Source organism: Streptopelia decaocto (genome assembly GCF_964273445.1).
Source record: "Streptopelia decaocto genome assembly, chromosome: 1".
NCBI lineage: Eukaryota > Metazoa > Chordata > Aves > Columbiformes > Columbidae > Streptopelia > Streptopelia decaocto.
The window spans coordinates 88,382,491-88,403,856 of NC_138663.1; the positions used below are offsets into that span (position 1 = coordinate 88,382,491).

General features: G+C 37.2%; 1 protein-coding gene across 8 annotated transcripts in view; it reads left to right on the forward strand.

Annotated features, from left to right (window-relative positions):
• Positions 1 to 21,366, forward strand: part of DCAF6 (DDB1 and CUL4 associated factor 6) — a 92,868-nt gene that overhangs the window by 33,561 nt on the left and 37,941 nt on the right. For 6 of the 8 annotated variants that reach the window (XM_082043138.1, XM_082043137.1, XM_082043141.1 and 3 more), the window contains 5 exons: positions 1,611 to 1,825; positions 4,159 to 4,252; positions 8,556 to 8,675; positions 8,905 to 9,150; positions 14,182 to 14,355. In XM_082043138.1, coding sequence (XP_081899264.1) covers positions 1,611 to 1,825; positions 4,159 to 4,252; positions 8,556 to 8,675; positions 8,905 to 9,150; positions 14,182 to 14,355 — 849 coding nt within the window. The remainder of the gene's footprint in view (positions 1 to 1,610; positions 1,826 to 4,158; positions 4,253 to 8,555; positions 8,676 to 8,904; positions 9,151 to 14,181; positions 14,356 to 21,366) is intronic. The other 2 variants (XM_082043142.1, XM_082043143.1) reach the window with 1 other exon arrangement.

Below are 21,366 nucleotides of genomic sequence, written 5' to 3' on the forward strand. Positions count from 1 at the left end.
CTTGTACTCTACCATGCTGGAATGTGCTGTTTCTTATATGAAGGGACCTTATGAACTCTATAATGTCATGCAGTATGCTTATCTTTGTGATACTTGGTGCTGCATCTGACATAATTTCACTAAAAAGCTACAAATTCTTCAGGTGAAAGCTAGCATGCTTCAGGTACTTACCTAAGGATTTTATTAAAAAATTCCAGGTGACAAGCAGAAGTGTGTTATGTAGTTCTAACATATCTCTTTCTTATAATGCGTGGTCACTATATGCTTGGACATATACGAAATATTACACATAGCTGTGCCTACACATTCGTGCAAGTAACCAGTGTCACAAAATCTGTTGTTCTTGCAGCATTTTCCTGTTGATGATTGTGGTGGAGGAGGAAGAAAACAATAGAGATCACTCAGTAAACATAAAAATACCCCTCATCAGGCTAACGTTCTTATAAGATCTCTCCCTTTCATCACAGTGGTCAGCAAAATTCTGTGAGAACTGCCTAAGGAACAGATTCTGGGGGCTGATTGAAAGGTACTATGTACCTGCTCTCATATAATAATAATAATAATAACAACAATAACAACAACAACAACAACAATAATACAGGAATAAAATGGGTTCAGTAATGTAGACCTGTAGAGTAAAGGAGAGAAAAGACAAAATTTTGAAGACTATAAATTTTCTAGATATATCGGTATGGTGTTCTGTTGTTCATTTTGTGGGGTTTTGGGGTTGTGGTCTTTGTTTACGGGGTGAGGTATTCTATGATTAGTGACCAAACTATTGATTTTTCACTTAAAAAAAAAAAATCTGTTTCAGTCCTTATGAAGTACAGGATGATAAACTCTGAAGTTGTCTGTGGTCAAGGATAGGCTGTTGCACATGCTGAGCCACAACAGATACACCATGCAGGAAACAGTTATGTGGCAAATTATGAGGTTTTGGAACAGTCTGTTTTTCACAGCATTAGATCTTCTTATAGGTAGCTTTTAACTGCTCCACAAATTTGTAATTCTAGAATTAAGATTGTTTTAGTGTGTGGAATCAAGGTGAGTTTTCAGAGAAGCATATATCCAATGTATTATATAGTTCTGCACTTTCAAAGTAACAGTATTTCTGGTCTCGAAGAAAAACTGGTATTTTAAAAACATTTTGGATAGAAAACAGGAGATGTATACTCTAAATTTTAAATGTTTCATATAATGAATTACTTTCTAATTTATGTGTAGATACAGATTTGCATTATTATTGTGTAAATGTTCTTAGGTTCCAAAATTTCCATTTGAACTACATTTGACAGATAGTATATGCACATTGTCATCATGGGTGTGTGATATATGAATATATTTGTGTGTGCGTGTTTTTCTGGTTTTGTCATTTTTTTTTAAATGTACATAGTGTTTGTAAACAAAAATATAAAATACTAGTAAGATCTGATGCACCACTATTCAGATCCAATTTACTGCAGAAGCTGTAGGATACTTAGGTTTTTATCATCTTTTGTTGGATGTTAAATAAGGAGTATATTGAAGATTTTGAATATTTGCAATAGTAAATGTGTCATTTCTTTCTCCCTTACCCCCTTCCCCCCACTTTTGTTTTTTTTCAAATATAGGGAATTATGCTGGTAGGGGCACTGTTGGAATGGTGGCACGTTTTGTTCCTCCTCATCTCAATAACAAATCTTGCAGAGTAACGTCTCTATGTTATAGTGAAGATGGTCAAGAGATCCTTGTTAGTTACTCCTCAGATTACATATACTTGTTTGATCCCAAGGACGACACAGCACGAGAACTTAAAGTTCCTTCTGCTGAAGAGAGACGGGAAGAGGCAAGTGATTAAGATGACCTGTTTTCATGTTGGTTTTTTTTTTTTTTTTCTTGTGCACACTTATATGAGTTGTATTTCCCTTTAAATGAATCTTAAATTAATTTTGCTGTTCAGAGATTGAGATGTGACAAATAGATGGTGGTACAAAATTTACTTATTTGCAATTTATTTATATGTTTACAATATTTACAATATTTTGTCACTCTGGTTTCCTTTCTGGTCTGGTTTCCCTCTCTTAAAGATAAGAAGGCATCTATGTGAACCTCAGTTTATAAGACCAGCAGAGGTGGCAGGTCACTCTTGAGGTGTATTTTCTGTTATTTTCTATGCCACCAAAAGTATATTTCTTGAAATCAGTATAAATATGCTTTGTCAAAAGTTGTCATTTAATAACAGAGGTGAGGAAGTACCAGATGTTTAGATCAAGGAGGTGAGCCACTGCTACTGAGCAGTATTAAAAGTTTCAGCAGTAAAACTAAAATGCAAGCAGTTTTTTATCAGCTCAACTACAATGATGCTAACCCTTCCAGTGTAAATTTTCTAATCAATATAAAAGAAATTTCTTTAACTACTGTGAAGTTATATACATCTCTCCCCCTTCCCCTGCAGTCCCCCAAGCATCCGGTCCTTTTTTTTCTGGCTTTATGCTTACCCTTTCACAAGCTCCTCTGTATCCTGAGGTCCTTGCCTTTAGTCTGAGATAAGGGCCTCAAAAGAGTTTACAATCACTTGTCAGCATCTTACTGTCTTTACTGGGAGGAGGAGTCTGATGGCAATGATGGTGATTTCTTCTTCCTCTTTGCTGAGAGCAGTATGATGTTGATGTTTTCTTCCTTTTTATTAGTGTCTGCTTGAAGGCCATTTTTTCTACGTTTTACATTGTGCGTTTTCTTTATTAGTCTTCCAATATTGCATGGTTTTGCTTTTAAATGCTTGTTTTTTGTTCTTGTTTTTACCCTTAAACCAGTTGTTGTTTGGGTCCAGCCTTTACAGTACAGTTAACAGCCATGGGTGAGTTGCTGAGAAGGTATATCTGCAATCCTCCGGTGTTCATACCTGCAGAGTATCTGGTCTCAGCCAGACTGGACTACTTTGTGCTGCATCACTATCGTATGGTCATAGGTAGTTCTTTCTTGCATGTATCAGAACTGTTAACAAGAGGTTGTACACCACACATCTGCGCATATCCAAGCAAAACTGAAGCAAACTAGATTATAGTTACCTGGTCACTAGGCAATTGTTGTTGTGTCTAGATGAGCTGAAAGAAGGTTCCAAGCAAGTGAAGTCCTGACAAGCATGAGGCTTTTGTTGTTAGCTTCGTATTAATCCTGTGAGCTGTTACTAGCCATCACCATGCTGTATTTACTGGGCCACAGGCTGCCATTACTAGTACAGATATTGTTGATCGGGAAGGAATGTAGATTTGTAGGACTGAGGAATTAAGTTCAGTTGACTATACCGTTACCTCATTGAGGCAGGGGAAAACAAGAACCCAGAAATACTATGTGATGAATGAATGATTCCACACTTCTCCCTTTTTTTTATTTTTTATTTTTCTGTGTAATGTTAATCTGATATGAAGTAATTTGGAGGATAATTGACTGCTCACTACAGAGAGAGAAGATTGTGACCACCTGTTAATAACAGATCTTGTGTGTTCTTTTCTTTTGTAGGCACAGAATATTTCCTATAATCTCTTCTTGCCGCATGATTTTACTTAAATGCTATTTTTATTTCAGCCTGGCTTTAAGTTGTATAGAGTAGAAGTAATGTAAATCTTTCTTCCTGAATCTGCTGGCTCCTGAAAGTTAACACTTTTTTTTTTTTTCCTAAGCCAGAAATATCCAGCCAATACACTTAATTTCAAAGTCTGAAATGCCTTTCTGAATGTTCAAAGTACTAGCTGTTTCTTTTCAAGTTGCTAAAAGTAACACTTCATTAAACTGAAGCTGCTGTATAGTTTTTAATATTAAGAGGTTAATATTTTTGCAGAATTCAGGCTGAATTCTGAAAAACTTAATTATTGTTCAGTATCGAAAGCCTCAATTAACATAATAAGGTTAGTATTGCATAAAATAAAAGCTGCATTAGTTCTGAGAATCATTGATTTCGACTGTTGAACTTCATTGTAGCTGAAACTCTTGCATTCTGTTGATAAGTGTTGTGCTTATTCATTGTTGACTTGAACATGACTAACATTCCGTTTTTTGTGAAAGATATAAATTTATGCAACTTAAGAAAACTGAGATATTGCGTTTATATTTAGACTTAAAATTCTTTACTGTCCACCAACATAAATAGCTTAGTAATGCCCTTTTTTTTTTCCTCACTAGTTACGGCAACCTCCTGTTAAACGTTTGCGACTAAGAGGAGATTGGTCAGACACCGGACCAAGAGCAAGGCCTGAGAGTGAACGAGAAAGAGATGGTAAAGTGTTTGCAGTTTGGTGGGTCAAGGGGGGAGTCTGTTGTCTTTGTTGTATGTTTTGTTTTGGTTGGATTTCTTTTTGTTTGGTTGGTGTTTTGGTTTGGGTTTGTGGGGATTTTTTTGTTTGCTTTGGGGCTTTCTTGGTTGGTGGGTTGGTTTTGTTTTATTTTCTGAATTTTCTTAAGTATTCCTGAAACGTGTAAGTACTTCATACTAAACTGTCCATGTTTTAAGAATCATCCAGATCTTAAGATGGTTTTCTTAGAATTTAAGGCAGAACTGCTATTCTACAGTGATTTCTAAAAATGTCTAAATTGAAAGTATTCTTACCAGAAAAATTAAGTTGCTTCAGTTAGACTGATGTAAAACAGGGGGAGGGAGCTTACTTTATTGTCATTGGTCACGTAGTAACACAAATACCTTTTTCGTAGTCAAGCCTCATATGCAGTCAAAGTTACAAATGTAATGTTCTGTAATAGCTACATTAGGGGACTAGAATTCAAAGCAATAGGATTCTAATATTGTCTCTTTCACTTTTTTTAATAAAACACTGGTAGTTATTATATTTTTATGCTCATATTTTATCGTGATCTATTACTCAGTTACTTGAGGTTTCAGTAGATAGAGCATTTCCAAAGCTATGCTTTAGTGTCAGGAGATGGGTTACCAAAGCAGGGCAGAGTATGCTTTGTCACTCATCTTAGTCTTCATCTAATGATGTGTTTCTGTTTAAATCTGACAGGTTGTGAAGGTGCAAGTGTTCGTTGTAGTTGCCTTAAATCTGTCTCCCTTTTCTGCCTACCATTTCCCTTTCCAGATCTTCTGTGTTGTTTTTCTTCTCTTCCTGATTCCCCAAACTAGAATAATAGTGTCTAGCTCTATCAGATTAATGGTCCGTGTAGAGCAGGATTCTGTATCCAGTACAGGCAATAGGAGATGCTGTTCCGGGAGAGAACATGAGCCTGTCTTCCTGCCTTAGTCTGTTGCCTTTGTTGCTCCCACAGTATTCAGAATTACTGCATTAGAAACTCTAGAGGATATGTTCCCATCTGTTCATTTAGAATCTGCATATGGTTCTATTGCCTTTGCATTTCTTTAATCCTTTTTCGAAACTGTTGATAATATTACCCGTGGCAAAAAATTCAAGAAGTTCAGTGCCCACTATGTGAAAGAATACTTTTTTTTCTTTCTTCTAAACTGCTCTCTTAGTTTCATCATGTCCCTTCTTATTCTAGTATTACAGGATTTGATTACTAACAGTATTATGTTCTGATTACTTGGTGCTTTCATTCCACGTACCTTATTTGTATACCTCCTCATATTAAAGACACTTTTGTATCATTTTTGATGCAGGTCTTTCCCATTAAAGTTAGTTGCGGCTTTGCTTTTGCATAAAGTTACTTTTTATTTAAATTCTTCTTCAGCTAAGTATCTTTAGTGTCCTAACTGTCATTTTCTCGTAATATCAAGTATATCTGCTGGGGGGAAAACAAAGCCTGAGAAATTAACTCCTCCAGTATAGACATTGGCTAGATTTTTATTTTCTCACAATAAAGCTTCAGTATATTGTTATTTATCTTGTATTAGTTAGAAATGTGGTGACCTGTGACTTATTTTTCTGTTCACTGTTCATTCTTCTGTCTTCCCATCATTAACCACCTTTTCTCTGTTTTCTTCAGCTGTTGCATTCCATTTTTTGTGTTTTAAGCTTCTGAAGTCAGAGCTCCTCTGCCTGGGGTACAGAAAAGGAATGAGGGATCCCAGGGGAGGGTCAAAGACCTGCAGTGTGGAAATGAGGGAAGACAAGGGCACTGGGATCAGATTGAGGGGCATTGTTTATTGCAGGGGTGGGTTGGTATGTTCCCCTTCCCTTCTCCATTCCCAACAATGCCATTTAAACTCAAGTAAATAATCTAAAAGCAAGATGTAGTGATGATATATTCAAGCTATATCCTAGCTATGATGATTATATGCAGTCCTGAAAGATAATAAAGTTGCTCTGGATATTTGATTAGCCTTTCTGCTTTTATAACATCTGTGCAGGTAGCAGCACGGATGTTTGAGAGGCATATTTTCACTGTGTGTGTTCTACCCAAATATGCGCCAGAATCTTTCAGTATTAGAATCATAGAATAGTTTGGGTTGGAAAGAACCTTCAAAGCTCATCTAGTCCAACCCCCCTGCAGTGAGCAGGGACGTCTTCAACTAGATCAGGTTGCTCAGAGTCCCGTCCAGCCTGGCCTGGATTGTCTGCAGGGTTGGGGCATCTACCACCTCTCTGGGCAACCTGGGCTGGTGTTTGACCACTCTCATTGTAAAAAATTTCTTCCTCATGTCTAGCCTGAATCTCCTCTCTTTTAGTTTAAAACCGTTACCCCTTGTCCTACCGCAACAGGCCCTGCTAAAAAGTCTGTCCACATCTTTCTTACAGCCTCCTTTTAAGTACTAAAAGGACTCAATAAGGTCTCCCCAGAGCCCACTATTCTCCAGGCTGAACAACCCCAACTCTCTCAGCCTTTCCTCATAGCAGAGGTGTTCCAGGCCCCATCTTGGTGGCCTCCTAGACCTTCTCTAATAGGTCCATGTCTGTCCTGTACTGAGGACTCCAGAGGTGGACACAGGACTCCAGGTGGGGTCTGAGCAGAGCAGAGGGGCAGAATCACCTCTCTCATCCTGCTGGTCACGCTACTTTTGATGCAGCCCAAGATACAATTGGCCTTCTGGGCTGCAAGCACACACTGCCGGCTCGTGTCCAATCTTTCATCCCCCAGCCTGTATTGATACTGGGGGTTGCCCTGACCCAGGTGCAGGACCTTGCGCTTGACCTTGTTGAACCTCATGAGGTTTGCCTGGGCCCACTTCTCAAGCTTGTCCAGGTCCCTCTGGATGTCATCCTGTCCCTCAGGTGTGTCAACTGCACCACTCAGCTTGGTGTCATCCACAAACTTGCTGAGGGTGCACTCGATCCTACTGTCCATGTGATTGATGAAGGTATTAAACAGTACTGGTTGCAGTACAGACCCCTGAGGGACACCACTTGTCACCAGTGTCCATCCAGACATTGGGCCATTGACCACTGCTCTCTGGGTGTGACCATCCAGCCAGTTCCTCATCCGCTGAACAATCCACCCATCAAATCCATCTCTGTCCAGTTCAGAGAGAAGGGTGTTGTGGGGGACCATGTCAAAGGCTTTACAGAAGTCCAGATGATGACATCTGTAGCCCTTTATCTAATGATGTAGTTAGTCCACTGCAGAAAGCCACTAGGTTGGTCAGGCAGGACTTGCCCTTGGTGAAGCTGTGCTGGCTGTTTCGAATCACCACCATGTGCCTTAGCATTTGTATGCAGAGTATTAAAATATTTTTCGCTTACCTGTTTTGTGAAGTAATTGTACTTCACAGGGATTCTGTTTCTTACGTTCTTCAGTTACAAAACTCTTCCAAAAGTTGCTTAAACACCAGATACTTCCGAAGTGGCTAAGGGGTCAGCAGCAGCTCTTACTTCAATATGAGTGGAAAGTTGTTCTATTGAAGATGCTAATGCATAAAAACCAACCAACCAAAAACAAACAAACAAAACAAAACAAGCCCAAAGCATTTCATAAAACACAAAAACATTCAAAGATTCAAATATTCTATTTCAACCCTTTACAAATGGTATTTTTCCTGTTTTATCTCTTGAAACAAATTTTGTTTCATATGTAATAATACCAGAAATAAAATAAGAACAAGTTTTGAGTTATGTTGAAAGTAAGTTGAAGATTTTCCTACTTGAGAGACTTTGCAATCCTGACACTTGATCCAAAATGTAAAATGAAAATCCCTAAAAGAACTTAGATTTTCCTCATAAGCACAATTTAATACAAAAGCAAAGTCATGAAGAAACCTTTTAGAAATGTTTAGAACATTATATGCTAATTTTATGCTAGCCTTTTTGCTCTTTCATTGTTTAATGATAAAATTGGTTATTTTATAATTAGCTGGAAAAACATAAAAATCTAGGCTTTCTTAACTTGTTTAACCAACCTTTAAAACCAAGTGACATAAATTTCACAATGCCATGTGTACAAAAACTCCAGGTAATTGTAACACAGAAGAGGAGGAAGGACTGTTCGTTTTTATGTGGTGCTGTGTTCAGCTGAAAATTCTTGCTGGACTGTTATGCTGAAAAAAGGAGATGGTTCAGGGATTACTTATTACATAGCTTACAATGCAGGGCTTTTTACAGAGGAAGAAATGGGGGGGAAAAATTGAGCACTTTTGTAAACTTGTAGATAAAACTTTAGCATTACTTATTTTACAGGAGAGCAAAGTCCTAATGTCTCTCTAATGCAAAGGATGTCAGACATGCTGTCAAGATGGTTTGAAGAAGCTAGTGAAGTTGCACAAAGCAATCGAGGACGAGGAAGATCACGGTCCAGAGGTGATTTTCTTCTTGTCAGGAATAATAAGTATTACAGAAAATGTGGTTATACTCAATGTATAGACCTTGAATATCAGCCTTTCTGAGGTGTAAACTAAGAAATTTTTAGTGCGCTCTGAAGAACTGAGCACACTTGTTTGCTATATGAATGGTAATGGAAAGGGATCGTTAGAGATACTGTAAGTTTACCTTTGGGCTCTTGTTTTTCTTGCTTTATTTTTCATCAAAGGTGGGACTAATCGGACAGATGCTCCTGCTACTAATAACGTGCCACCTAGTACGGAATCAGAAACTGCAATGGAAGTAGATGGTTCTGAACAACTTCCATCATCTTCCTCTTCTACAATGTCAGCCCAAGCTCCTTCAACATCGTCTTCAACAGAAAGCCCCCCTTCAACTTCATTATTGTCCTCTCCTGATAACGAACAAAGGCCTTCTTTAGGGGCCTCAGCTCAACCTGTGCTCCATCAGTCTGGTGAGAAGAAATCCATCTTGTCATTGTTTATGGAAAATGCTTTCAATAAGAAACAAATTTATTTTAGGATATTTTGGGTAATTGATCTCAATCTGTTTGTTGTTTTTTTTCTTGCACATCCTAATGAGACTAGGTATTTTATAGTTACCAAGTGACTGCAGCTGTGGTTTAAGGAAAGATTAAAACAGTGAACTGTATACATTTATCTGAAGAAGGAATCTCGAAGGCGGTAACTAGTAACGTCTTTTGAAGTAGAAATAAAAAAATATTGCTTGGATTTTTTTGAAACTTATTGTTCTCTTAATGGAGTATAAGTAACGTTGTGCCATCTTCAACTGTGATTTGGCTGTGGCAGCATCAGTGCAATGAATAGCAGAATCTATGTCTGTTATAATCGGAGGAAGTAGAGAATGTCTTCTTCAGTAGGAATCTACATCCTTGTCATTTCAGAGTCAGCAATGTTATTTTTTTTGCGTGTCAGAAGTATCTGGATAGACAGGGCTCACCTTGCATGATATTCTGTTATTGGTTAATAAATTGTACTACAGAGAGGTTATGAAGTCTCCTCCTCTGGAGACATTCAAAACCCACTTGGACACATTCCTGTGTGATCTGCTCTGGGTGAACCTGCTTTAGCAGGTGGGTTGGACTAGATGATCTCCAAAGGTCCCTTCCAACCCCAACCATTCTGCGATTCTGTGATACTGATTTTTAAGTTTATAGATCTTGAAGCGACTACTTGTATTTACTATAGACTTACATTGTTGTTGTGGAAAGAAAGTATATTCCACTGTCAATGTCAAAAACTTATTTGGATACTAAAAGAGTACTCATGCTGTGACTTGTCCTTTTCCATCTCTATGCAGGAAAAGATACCACATCCTTTAGTTAAATATTTGCATAACAGTTTATTTTTACTTTTTTAAAGTGAATTTCTAGGCCTCACAGTTGTGGTGGAAAGGCTGACATGGATTGTCATGGATCACCTTTTGTCTTGTACTAATTCTGTTGTAAAAAATAGAGGTCTTTGTAATTGGAAAAGATGACTGATAGCATCTTCAGGCCCTAAATTGGATGTTCTGCAGTAAAGCAGAGATGGGGATTTCCCAGGGAAGAGTGCGCTATTCCATGTACTGTGGCTGCTGCAGCCAAAATCTTTGGGACAGGTGAGAAATGATGAGGTATCTGAAAGGCAGGAAAGCTAAAGATGTAAGTTGAAATTCATTAAATATATAATTCTTGCCCTTTCAAACCTTGCAACTAGTTTGATGCTTATTTAGAGGAAATAAACAGTGCACAGAAGCATGACAATATGTAGTCAGGTACTATTTCTAGAATAAGTAAATGCCAGAGTATTTAGTAGCAGAGGCTTTTAGTCACCTGTGTTTTTTTAGTATTGGTGTCAGCTTGCTGCAATCTCAAGTTTTTCACAATACACACACAAAAATTTGATTGTCTACTCTAATTCAGTGTAACCCAATTTAGCTGCCACTATCTCTGGTACAGAGGGATAGCCACCAAAGAACTCACATACCATTACCAAGGCTTCATATTTATTTATTTATTCAAGTATATGGTATATTCTGGAGTTTACAGTGACCAGGAGAGTATGCCACATATTAAAAATAATTGTTTCAAGCTATATCATTGCGACTTTGTGGGTTGCATAATGATAATGCACATTTCTGGAGCTATGGTGCATTTTCTACCCTGCATGTTAAAGAACGTATGCTGACTAGAAAAAAATATTTTGCTCTCTTTTTCTCAGCCTGTCTGAATTTCTAAGTAAAAGTTTATTCTGCTAGCATGAAGCTGAAGTTCTTATTTCTTAATCCAGCTCTTCTTAAGAGCATTTCCTCTTTCCCAGTGTTACTTCAGACTGAAGACTCTCCATATATTCAGTTTTGAATGGGGTAGTGGTGATTGTTTGGGTGACAGACAGTGGATACCTTCTAATTTACTCTATGATATTTGATAGGTTCTTTGTCTACACCTAAACAGGTTGTCAAATTGGCTGCTCATTCTTTAAAAAGAAAAAAAAAGTCACCATCGCACCCCCCTTATCTACCAAATGCCAAACCCACAGAAACAAACAAACAAAGCTTTATCTGGTGTTCTTTATTGCTGTATGCAGATTTTAGTGTTATGACCAGGTGTAATCTTGAAATTGTCTGCAGGACTCTTGCAGGAGTAAACTTAATAGTATTATACGTCTGCACACCTAGTAAGAATCTTTTCTAGTTTGCACTGCTTTTAAAACACTTCAGTTATTGTAATACATATCTTTGGGTAACATGGGTAAGTTCAGGGAGAGGGGAAGCTCCTGGGCAGAGGGAGTAGGTCATGGCTGAGCAGTAGCAGGGTTTGTGAATGGATAGGCTTGAGTGTGAATTTCCATTTCATAATGTTTTTATACTTAGGTAACCCATGAAGGTGCTTGGTTATGGGATTTTACATACAGTGAAATCACTGCACTCAGCATCAAGAACAGGATTCTCTGAGGTTTTTTAACTGAATTTAGAGGTGAATAAAACCTGCTACTTTTAGGGGTGACAGAATAGGGAAAGTGCTAATAGGAATAGTAGTTTAAATACAGTGGGGTTGAGTAGGAAGACCAGATAGAGATATGTTGCAAAATATGGATGACTGGAGAAGCATTTTAAAAAATGGAAGGAGGTTTCCAGCTATCATTTTGCTTGAAGTGGTAGTAGATACAAGTTTGAATATTGTAGCAAAGAGTTAGCAAATGAAGAATATGTTTTTGGATAATGACTGACTTAGAATTGGAGCGTGAATTCATACTACAGAATGGAACAGGCTTATAAGCAGCTTCCCATCAAGCATTTCTACAGATATCTACTGAAAAGAGGCTCTGGTGGTAATCCTCCTGTCTTTGAAATAGCAATAACTTTGTATTATAATTCAAATATGTTGTTGTTTTGGTGTTCCAAAAAATACGCCATGTGGTGAGCATTTTAGCTTCCACATCTGAATTATTTCATCTCTTGATGCTTTAAAAAAGTACATGTTCAAAATAGAGTCAGTGCAAAAATGCTTCAGTGCTGGAGCATGTTGGGATAAGCGTCTTTGTCAAAGCATATACTCTAGAAGAATACGGTTGGAACATTTGAGTAATGTGCAAGTAATAAACACGTTTTTTTTAAATTTTGAATGGGAAAGTGGCAATTGCTTGTTGTTTTGGTTTTTGTTTTTTTGTTTTTTTGTTTTTTTCTTTGCATTTCTCTTTCCTTGTTCCATTTGCTGGCAAAATAAACATTTGCTTAGAGATTCTGAAATGTGTTAAAAGGTATTGTCATTGAACATATTCAGGATAGTAATTTCTTTACAATTTGAATTGTGGTTCTTGTTACATCTTAAATCGTCGCTCTCTCTGGACTGAGTGGAATTCAATCAGCAGCAAGCACTGAAAACTGTGACTTCAGGCACCATTGCAATTTCTGTAAAAGCATTTTCTAGGCTGTTCTGATATCTGTAAATGTTCATTACACATGAAAACTAGTCATAGCAAATATCTTTGCTGTATTCCTTTTAGGAAGTATATATTTTTCGTTCTTGTTACACTTAACCATAAACTGGCAGGATATATTTCCCAGAAGTGGCATTAGCCCGAGGACATCAGGGCTTATCACTGTTCGATATTTACTGGTGCCTGTCACTAATTTTTGAATGATTGGATTATGTCTTTGGCTTTGTTTCTTTTTATGAAAGAAAATTTAAAATTTGCTTACTTCACTGACTGAATAAGAGTTACAGAATAGTTGTAAAGCTTTTGCTTGGATGAAAGGTTATATGCCAATTTGATACCCTCTAGTATTTCAACATTTCATAGTACTGATTTTTTTTTTTTCTTTGCAGATTTCCTTATATCTACAAAATACTCCAGACTGCCCTTCATATTAATACTTTCAGGATAGGTATAGGCTAGCATTTTATAGCAGAAATAGCTAGAACATTTGATGTGAATGCTTGTGTCTGAATTAGCTTCTTTACCATATTGTATTATAGCTGAGTGTAGTTCAGTGGTGGTTCAGATCAATGTTATGCTTCAGTTATTGCTAATAAAGACACAATCTGTGTTGTATAGAGAGAAGCGTTTGCTATGCAGCACTGTGTAAGTGGAAGAAACATGCAAAGAGCATGGAAAGAATAAAAAATTACTTGGACACCTAGTTTTATAGCAGTTTGCAAAAAATACTGTTAGACGGTGAACTGGTACTTGCCAAAATGGTATAACTGACAAATAAATAACAACAAAATGGTGAAAACATTATGTCATTAAAGATGGAACTGAAAGAATAGTCTGTTAAGAGAACGATACTAAGAATCGTTTATGTTCCAATATATTACTTTCTCTATAGGACCATTTAACAGTGTTTTCAGACTTTGAATCCTCACCCACTGGGAATGTCTGACATTAAAAAATAAGTTCATAGTAGAGTATATTTTTTGGTTAAATGCTGTTCTGCCACCTCTTTCCATAGTCCCAGTTTGCTTTTTTCACAAGTTTGTTTTGATCAAAATTGTACTTTTTTTTTTCTTTTCGATATTAGGAAGCTATCACATTAATTTTTAAAATTTACTTGTAGAGCACAGTTGCATAATTTGCAATGCGAATATTCTCATTTGTTGTCTATGTTAAGAACATGAAGACGAATACTTGTGTTGTTTGATTTGTTTTGAATCAGTCAGGATCTATCTATTTTTGTTAAATAAGTATTTGTTAGATGGTTTAAGTGTTAGAGATGGGGAGGGGATGTATTGTATGACATGAATCATAAACTTTTAAGTCTTGTGATTTGTGCATTTAGGAAGAGAAAAACAGTTTCAATACTTTATTTTCTAATGTGTTGGTATTAATAAATGATTTACATAACTTTTTTCACAATAATTATACTTAGTATCTGTTGCTTTGTTCAGTCACCCTACCCCTTCTCCCTGTTTTATATATTGTATATTGAATGCTTCTTTCTTTTACGTTGTTTTTTTTTTCTCCCCTTCCCTGTTTGTCAGAATTAACAGAATTAATGGGACCTGAGTTAGCTATAATCCGTAGGGGTCTACAGCGACTGAAGCTTAAGAAGGCAGAACAACAGAGACAGCGAGAGCTAGCTGAGGGTTCAGCGCCACAGTCCTCCTCTTCTGATCAGTCCTCTAAGGGCTCCTCCCAGGACACTCAGACATCAGGTTGTCATTTGTCAAGGTTTATTAAGCAGCTAACGTAGTTATAGTTTGTGCTGCTGTTGTTTGCTGAGATGCTTCTCTTCCAGAACAAGACAGTTAATGCATTTGCTGCTTGTCTTACCTTGCATGTGGTGGTGTTTATCATCACATGGTTAGGGAAAGAGTAATATTGACAGATTTCATTTATCTAACATGTTTGGATGATATAGCTAAAGGATATTATATGGCTAAAGTTTCCTAGGTGCATGGTGTCAGGTATCTGCAATGTTTGTTAGAGCAGTTAAGCAAGAAATTTCTGTATCCTGAATAGAGTAAGGTACTTACACACTTGAAATTGCATTTTAGTGTTAATTGTACCTGATAGTAACATTTAAGGCTTACCTTTTGTTGCATTAAGAGGGTTAATTTAGCAGAAGTTTAGCTCCCTTGTGTTCCAGCTTGTCCTCGGTATTTGCACTGGGGGCTGGGGCAGCTGAGCTGAACTGCTGAGTGATGCCCAATTACATCAAATAACCTCAAGTCAGCACTATGAGTCCAATCATGCTTAACAGCCAGTCAGACATTTTGTTGAATTCATGCGATTATAGATTCACTAATAGTGCAGAGTCGGATCGTCACCATTGAATTTACACACTTGTACAGATTCACGATTAGTATAATATATCCTGTAAATCTGAGTGCACCCAATGAGAAATTCTCACTACTAGATCCATAAATAATGAGGTTTATTAAAGCAACAGGTACAAGTTATTTTAGTTTGCCATTGATCAAACATAGTGTCTGAAAAAACAGAGGCTTGAAGTCTTAAGTGTCCTGGGGAGACACTTGGTATAATATAACCAAGTGTGTAAATCTTACCCCAAAGCGTCCTTTTGCGGGGGGAAGTCTGTTATACTCTTTCCTTGACTTCTCAGTGATGGTGTCTTCCCTAACTTTCCTCATTTTATACTATTTTCTGCATTTAGGTGGAGCTTAGGTGACTCTAGTCATACATACCTTTGTTATTGACCGGTGTAAAAACTCTTGCTTTGATTTTTAAGGTAAAAACTTCACAGCACTAGCTCAAGGGAGCATAGGGGCATGATGGAGGTGTGGATCCTTTGGGATGGAGGTGTGTTTTGGTATTATAATGAGATTGTGGTGAGCAAGTTTCAACATATCTGCTGGCTCGGTAACTAGCATCTTGGACAGAATGGAACATTTATCTGTTTTAATTGACAGCAGCTATACCATGTAGTTTCTGTACCTGCCTTGTATGCAGGGCCTGGCTGTGGTATCTCCACACCGTTCCACTCCCCTGTGCTTCTTAGTGCCAGCACACTGGGCTCCCCGCATGCACTACCAGCCAAGAATGCAGGTCAAATTGGGAGGAGGGGAAACGATGCAGAGCAGATTCCTTACCTGCCACACTGCTGCCTTATATGCTGAAGATGTAGATATAACTTTATTCAGAATAAGTGTATCCTTGATAATTAGTTTCAGTAATTTTCCCTCTCAGTAATTATTACACAGCTTTGGTTTAGCATATGCTCTAAACCAGGGTAACAATTCAGTAAACCAGAATTTTGGCACTCTTAAATGCTATGGTTTTACAGTGAGTACAGTGAAAATACTTCTAACAAGCCAAAGTCCTCAGATATGCTCTCCTTGTTTAAACAGAGTGACTTTTCATTTCACTGTCCTCTTTCTTGTGTCTTTTTGGGATGAAAAATTATTACAGGAAAACCTTTTGTAATAAAGAGACATCTTTGAGAAAGTTAGAGTAGAAGCATGCATATGAATAAAGAGATAAACAACAAAGCATAAACTTGAAGCAAACTTTGTCATGGCACCACATAAAAATGAGTGAGCTGCATGCGGTGTGAAAAATCAGCATATCTTGTGTTGAGAAGTAATGTCTAGCAATGTGTCTTCTATGGATAAATTCTGTGACAGTTAAGGTGTGGCCTAATTTCTTAAAAGGATTGTGTCATACATTTCCAGCTTGACTTGCTATGGTTTAATCTATTTATTTATCTAGAGCCTTACAGAACAATTTCATATAACAGTGGCTAGTGCTCTAGTTACAATATATAGCTATTGAATTTTGAATAACTTCCTACACTACAAAATTCTACAGTGAGTTTCCAGAATGTTTGGAAACCGGAAAACCTGAGGAGCTGTGTTCTTATCTTAGGGATGGCAGCCATAGGTGCCTGTTGCCTATAGGAGAACAAGAAAAACAATGGTGGCAGTGTTCTTGTGAGTGGCTGCAGTTTTCTGCAGGGAAAAAAAAAACCCTACCAACAAGCTACCATTTTTTTTCAGCAAACTGAACATTGGAATTTATTAACTCAAAGATATGTATTGACAGAGGCAATACCATAGCTAACATTTGCAGTCACTGGATCTTGATCTTCTGTTTTCTTTTTGGAATGACTTTGTTTTGTTTTGTTTTTTGTTTTGTGTTTTTTGTTTTGTTTTGTTTTTTGGGTTTTTTTACTAAATTGTTTCCCATTGAATTGAAGCTAGAAAAAAAGTTTAGTTACAACCATATCTGTAGAATTTTCAGCTGAAGGTGTATCTGTGGATATTTTACTATCTTTCAAGTATGTGTTGTTGGTCTGGGTTTCAACTGATACTGTCTTGCCCATCTCTTTCTTAGCGCCCCTTCAAGGAAGCAGCGTAATTCTTTACTCCCGCTTGCTTGTGGGTCAACATACTGTAGGATCCATACTGGCACAAATTTGAAGCTTTAAGCTGAGTAATTGCTTTGACAAGGAGTCAGAGATGGATTGTAGTTAGTTTGGATCCCATCATTTTGTTTGGCATCACCAGGGAACTCCAAAACTCATACATAACCTTGGAGGAAACTAGTGTTCAGATACTTACCTCATTCTTTGCAAATTTAACCCTTGTACTTATTAAGTAATAGCTTTGAAAGGTAGATTCACTTAACACTATGGAGACATTTATTTCTGGGGAGAGGAAGTGGGAACAGTTTTGCTGCCTGACCTCCAGCTCACTAGAATGTATATCTTTTTGCTGTTTGATCTGATTGGTGGAATTTATTACCTTCAGCACTATAGGCAGTGGAAGATTTAAAATGAGGAATTGAAATTTAAACATTTGATGTGTTAGTTCAATTATTCCTCAAGAAATCTACGTTATGTGTAAATACAAGAAATTCCTGTTGTGCTTCATCAACTTGTTTCATTGTATTCCTTCTTCTTCTTCTGTTATGGGGGACGACCAACGGTAGGACAAGGTGTAATGGGTTCAAACTGGAACACAAGAGGTTCCGCTTAAATTTGAGAAGAAACTTCTCAGTAAGGGTAACAGAGCACTGGAACAGGCTGCCCACGGAGGTTGTGGAGTCTCCTTCTCTGGAGACATTCAAAACCCACCTGGACACATTCCTGTGTAACCTCATCTAGGTGTTCTTGCTCTGTCAGGGGGATTGGACTAGATGATCTTTTGAGGTCTCTTCCAATCCCTAATGCTCTGTGATTCTGTGATGGGAGGGAACAAAATGAAACTTATTTCTTTTGATTGAGGAATCCACCTTCACATAATCTATTTACTTTTTAAGATATCTGCACTCTGGATGTGGAAATATTCTCTGCATTTGCTCATTTCTTCTTATATAAGTTACCTTGCTCACTTTTTCTGACCTCTGAACATTTATTTTTGGAAGATGTGTATCTGCAGTCTATTTTTTTGGAAAACCAGAGCTGCAGATTTTTGGTCTCTAGCTTCTCCATGGAGACAGTTGTTTTCCAACCCTGTGGAAAGCTAGCATATCAGAAGTGGGGTAGGAGAAAAATGAGTGCTTAGTTTTGGGGATTTTTTGAATAATAAATTCTCAGACAGAGACAATGCCTTTTTTTTTTTGTTGTTTTTTTTTGTTTTTTTGGGGTTTTTTTTTGTGTTTTTTTTCTTCCCCTCCTGCAAGGTTGTCTTTGCTCTGCCTTGAGGCAGATTTTTAGTTTTCAAGCACATACTGGTTGTAAATTTTCAAACAAAAAAATTACACCTCAAAATATGTCCGCCACTATGTGAAATGGCATCATAGTGTTTGGCACAGGGCTGCAAGCCCTCAATCTCTACTCTGGCACAACTTGTATAATTTACACTTGTGACTTTTTGGACAACCCAGTGTGAGACTAAGGCCATTTCCTCTGTCCTGTAATTCATTCTCAGTCCTTATCTTTGCAACCACAGAAGCTCAATTATAGCTGTAGACACAGAGTGGAGAAAAAACACTCCAGGCATGTAAGAAATCACGAGTGAAAAAGTCAAGAGCTGAAAGCTTTTACAGGCCTAATAGAAAATTAGACTGTCTGGTAGTTGTTCTGTCTCCTAGTCGAAGGACTTGTCATTGTTACATGAGGGTTTGTAAGCTGTAACAGTTAACCTTCACTATCTAGAAAAATATGGTCAAAAGTTTATCTCGTTGTTGAATGTGAAAGGGAGTTAACTGAGTAATGATTTACAGTGGCCTGATTTGGCATTGAGGGAAAAGATACTTTATCCTCAGATGGCAAAGAGACTGTTTACTGGATACCTCTCACAGGTATTGTGTAAATTTGACAGAGTTTTAAAAGCAGTATATGGTGCGTGTATCAGTTCAATTTTGACTTCAAACCTTTGCTTATGTATTGAACAAACTCCTATTTTTTTTTTAATAGTCGCTTTATTAAATTAGGGGACTATGTTAAGTTTTTGGGTTTTTTATTGTATACTTTTCCCAACAAAGACTAGTTTAAACTTAGATTTTTGTGGCATTTCATAACATCTAGATCCTGTGCAGTATTTAAACAATAGCATATATGTGCTATATGCAAACTACAAAGAAAATAAATCTTTTTAACCTATTGTTATTGCTGCTCTGCCTATTGCTGTTATGCTGTGTATGCATCGCCATTATCTATGTCACTTCTCTTTTTGAGAACTTTAGGGAAATGGAATGCAATTTGAGAAGTTACAGAAACATGAACCAGCTCATCTTGAAGTGAAAAAGATAAACCAGTATTGTAGAACAGTGTGCATCAGGGGTTTCTGTTGCAGTCAATGTGCATAATCTTACCCACAAAAATACGAAGTAATATGAACCTTTCTTTTTTGAGGAAAAATTAATTTGATTTAAACTGTCTTTATTGTGGAATGAAGATCTATACATTTGCATGCTGACGTATTGCAGAATGTGTGATGCACTTTGACTGGATCAATTTTTTTAAAACTTTGGTGGTTGCGAAAGTCTAGACGGTCAGTGTCTTTAAAGCAGAACAAATTGGACTTTCTTTTCTGTGTTAAAGCTTTCTGCAGAGAGCAAGGGGATGACTACAGCTTTTATTACTAGATTCTTTGCATTCTTTGTAAACACCTAGATGTGAAATGTGACTATTTGAAATCCAAAATATGTAACTGAGAGCTTATTCACTATGCAAAGCAATTATTCCTAGTTTTTAAAACACTCTATGTATCGTGTTTAGGACTTCTAAAACAGGTCTTACTGCTTCAGGCCTGATTCTTACAATGGAGCTGATACTATAGTGATATAAGGAGGAATTTTTTTTTCATCAAAACAATGGAGATGACATGTTAATATTTCGATGAAGTCAGGTGCTGATTGCCCAAACTATAGGAAGATCCTTCAGCGTATAACTGACTTTAAAATTATCTTGTATTTTCTGTTTGAGGTTCCCCAAATTTATGAATCTCCAGTTCCCTCTGTAAGTGGTGTTCCAGTTTAGAAAGTACTGGTGACATTACAACCAGTGGTGAACTGCATTGGGATGTAGACCCAGCCTGTGAAAGCTCAGGTAAGAGTTTGGATTTTTGTTTGTTTTTTTAACTATATGGCACAGTTTTGGTAATACTTTTTTCAAAAGCTTTATCAGAAATGATGAAAGTATTTTTTGAGAATTTTTACAAAACAAAGCCATATATTAAAAAAAGAGGCATTTACCTGAACTTCTCTAGGCTGGTTTCATGGTCATATTTATTTCCCTGCCTGAGCTGTGGGGTTCCAGACTGCAGTGCCACTTCAAGGGATGCTGGTGATCTGTGGCCACAGGGGACTTGAAAAAGGGAAAAAAAAAGTGAGTTTAAAATTGCTACAAACTGAGATCTCTTCTTAAACCATGTTGAAATATTGAAATACTTAGGATGCTTCCTATGTGTTGTTTAAAAATTCTCATATTACAAGTGAAATGCATTCACAAGTTATAAGAAGACATAAAAATAATAGTGATATGTGGGAGGTTTAAGCCTACATTGGCATGGACTACTACCTAGAAAATTTTCACTTAGTGTGATCAAATGATGCACATGGTAAAACACACCAACTTCTTTCTTACTGTTGCATAACATGAGGTCCTAATAAAATTTAGAAGTGCTGATAAGGGTAGTAAATGTAATTCCTTATGTTTATAATTAAAATATCTTAGTTCAGTTATGTTTGTTCTGTTCATTTTGATCAGAATTAAAGAGCTGATGAGATTAGCTTTTCCAGCCAAGTAAATGTTTGGCAGCATGATACGCCTTTAAAAAAAGGACATATAAGCTTATAGAAAGAATTGGAGTGCCAGAAGAGAGCGTCACTGTCTTTTCTCATTAGGCTTCTCAGCTTGCTGTCCAAGACCTCCCCTCCCTTTAGCACTTTTGGTACAAGTTAATCCCATTGATGTGCTTCATGACTCTGAGTCAGTGATCAAAGCCCACCTGCCCTTGGGAGAGAGGCAGACTGATTCCAGGGCTGAGTCAGCTGGAATACAAGTAGATCATCTTATGATGCGGTGCATCTTTACACCAGCTTTTCTCTTCCAATTTACATTCAAAAAAATGGATTACTACTCCATTGAAAAAACTTTGCTGTAGATACTCCTAAATTGGAGATGATATGTAAAGTACACTTCAGTTTTGGAAAATGAAATATATTAATATTACAACTCTCATACTTAAGAGCTATGTCCCATCTAAAACTAGATGACAGATTCTGTCATCTGGCTTAGATGTGTTTGGTGCAAGGCA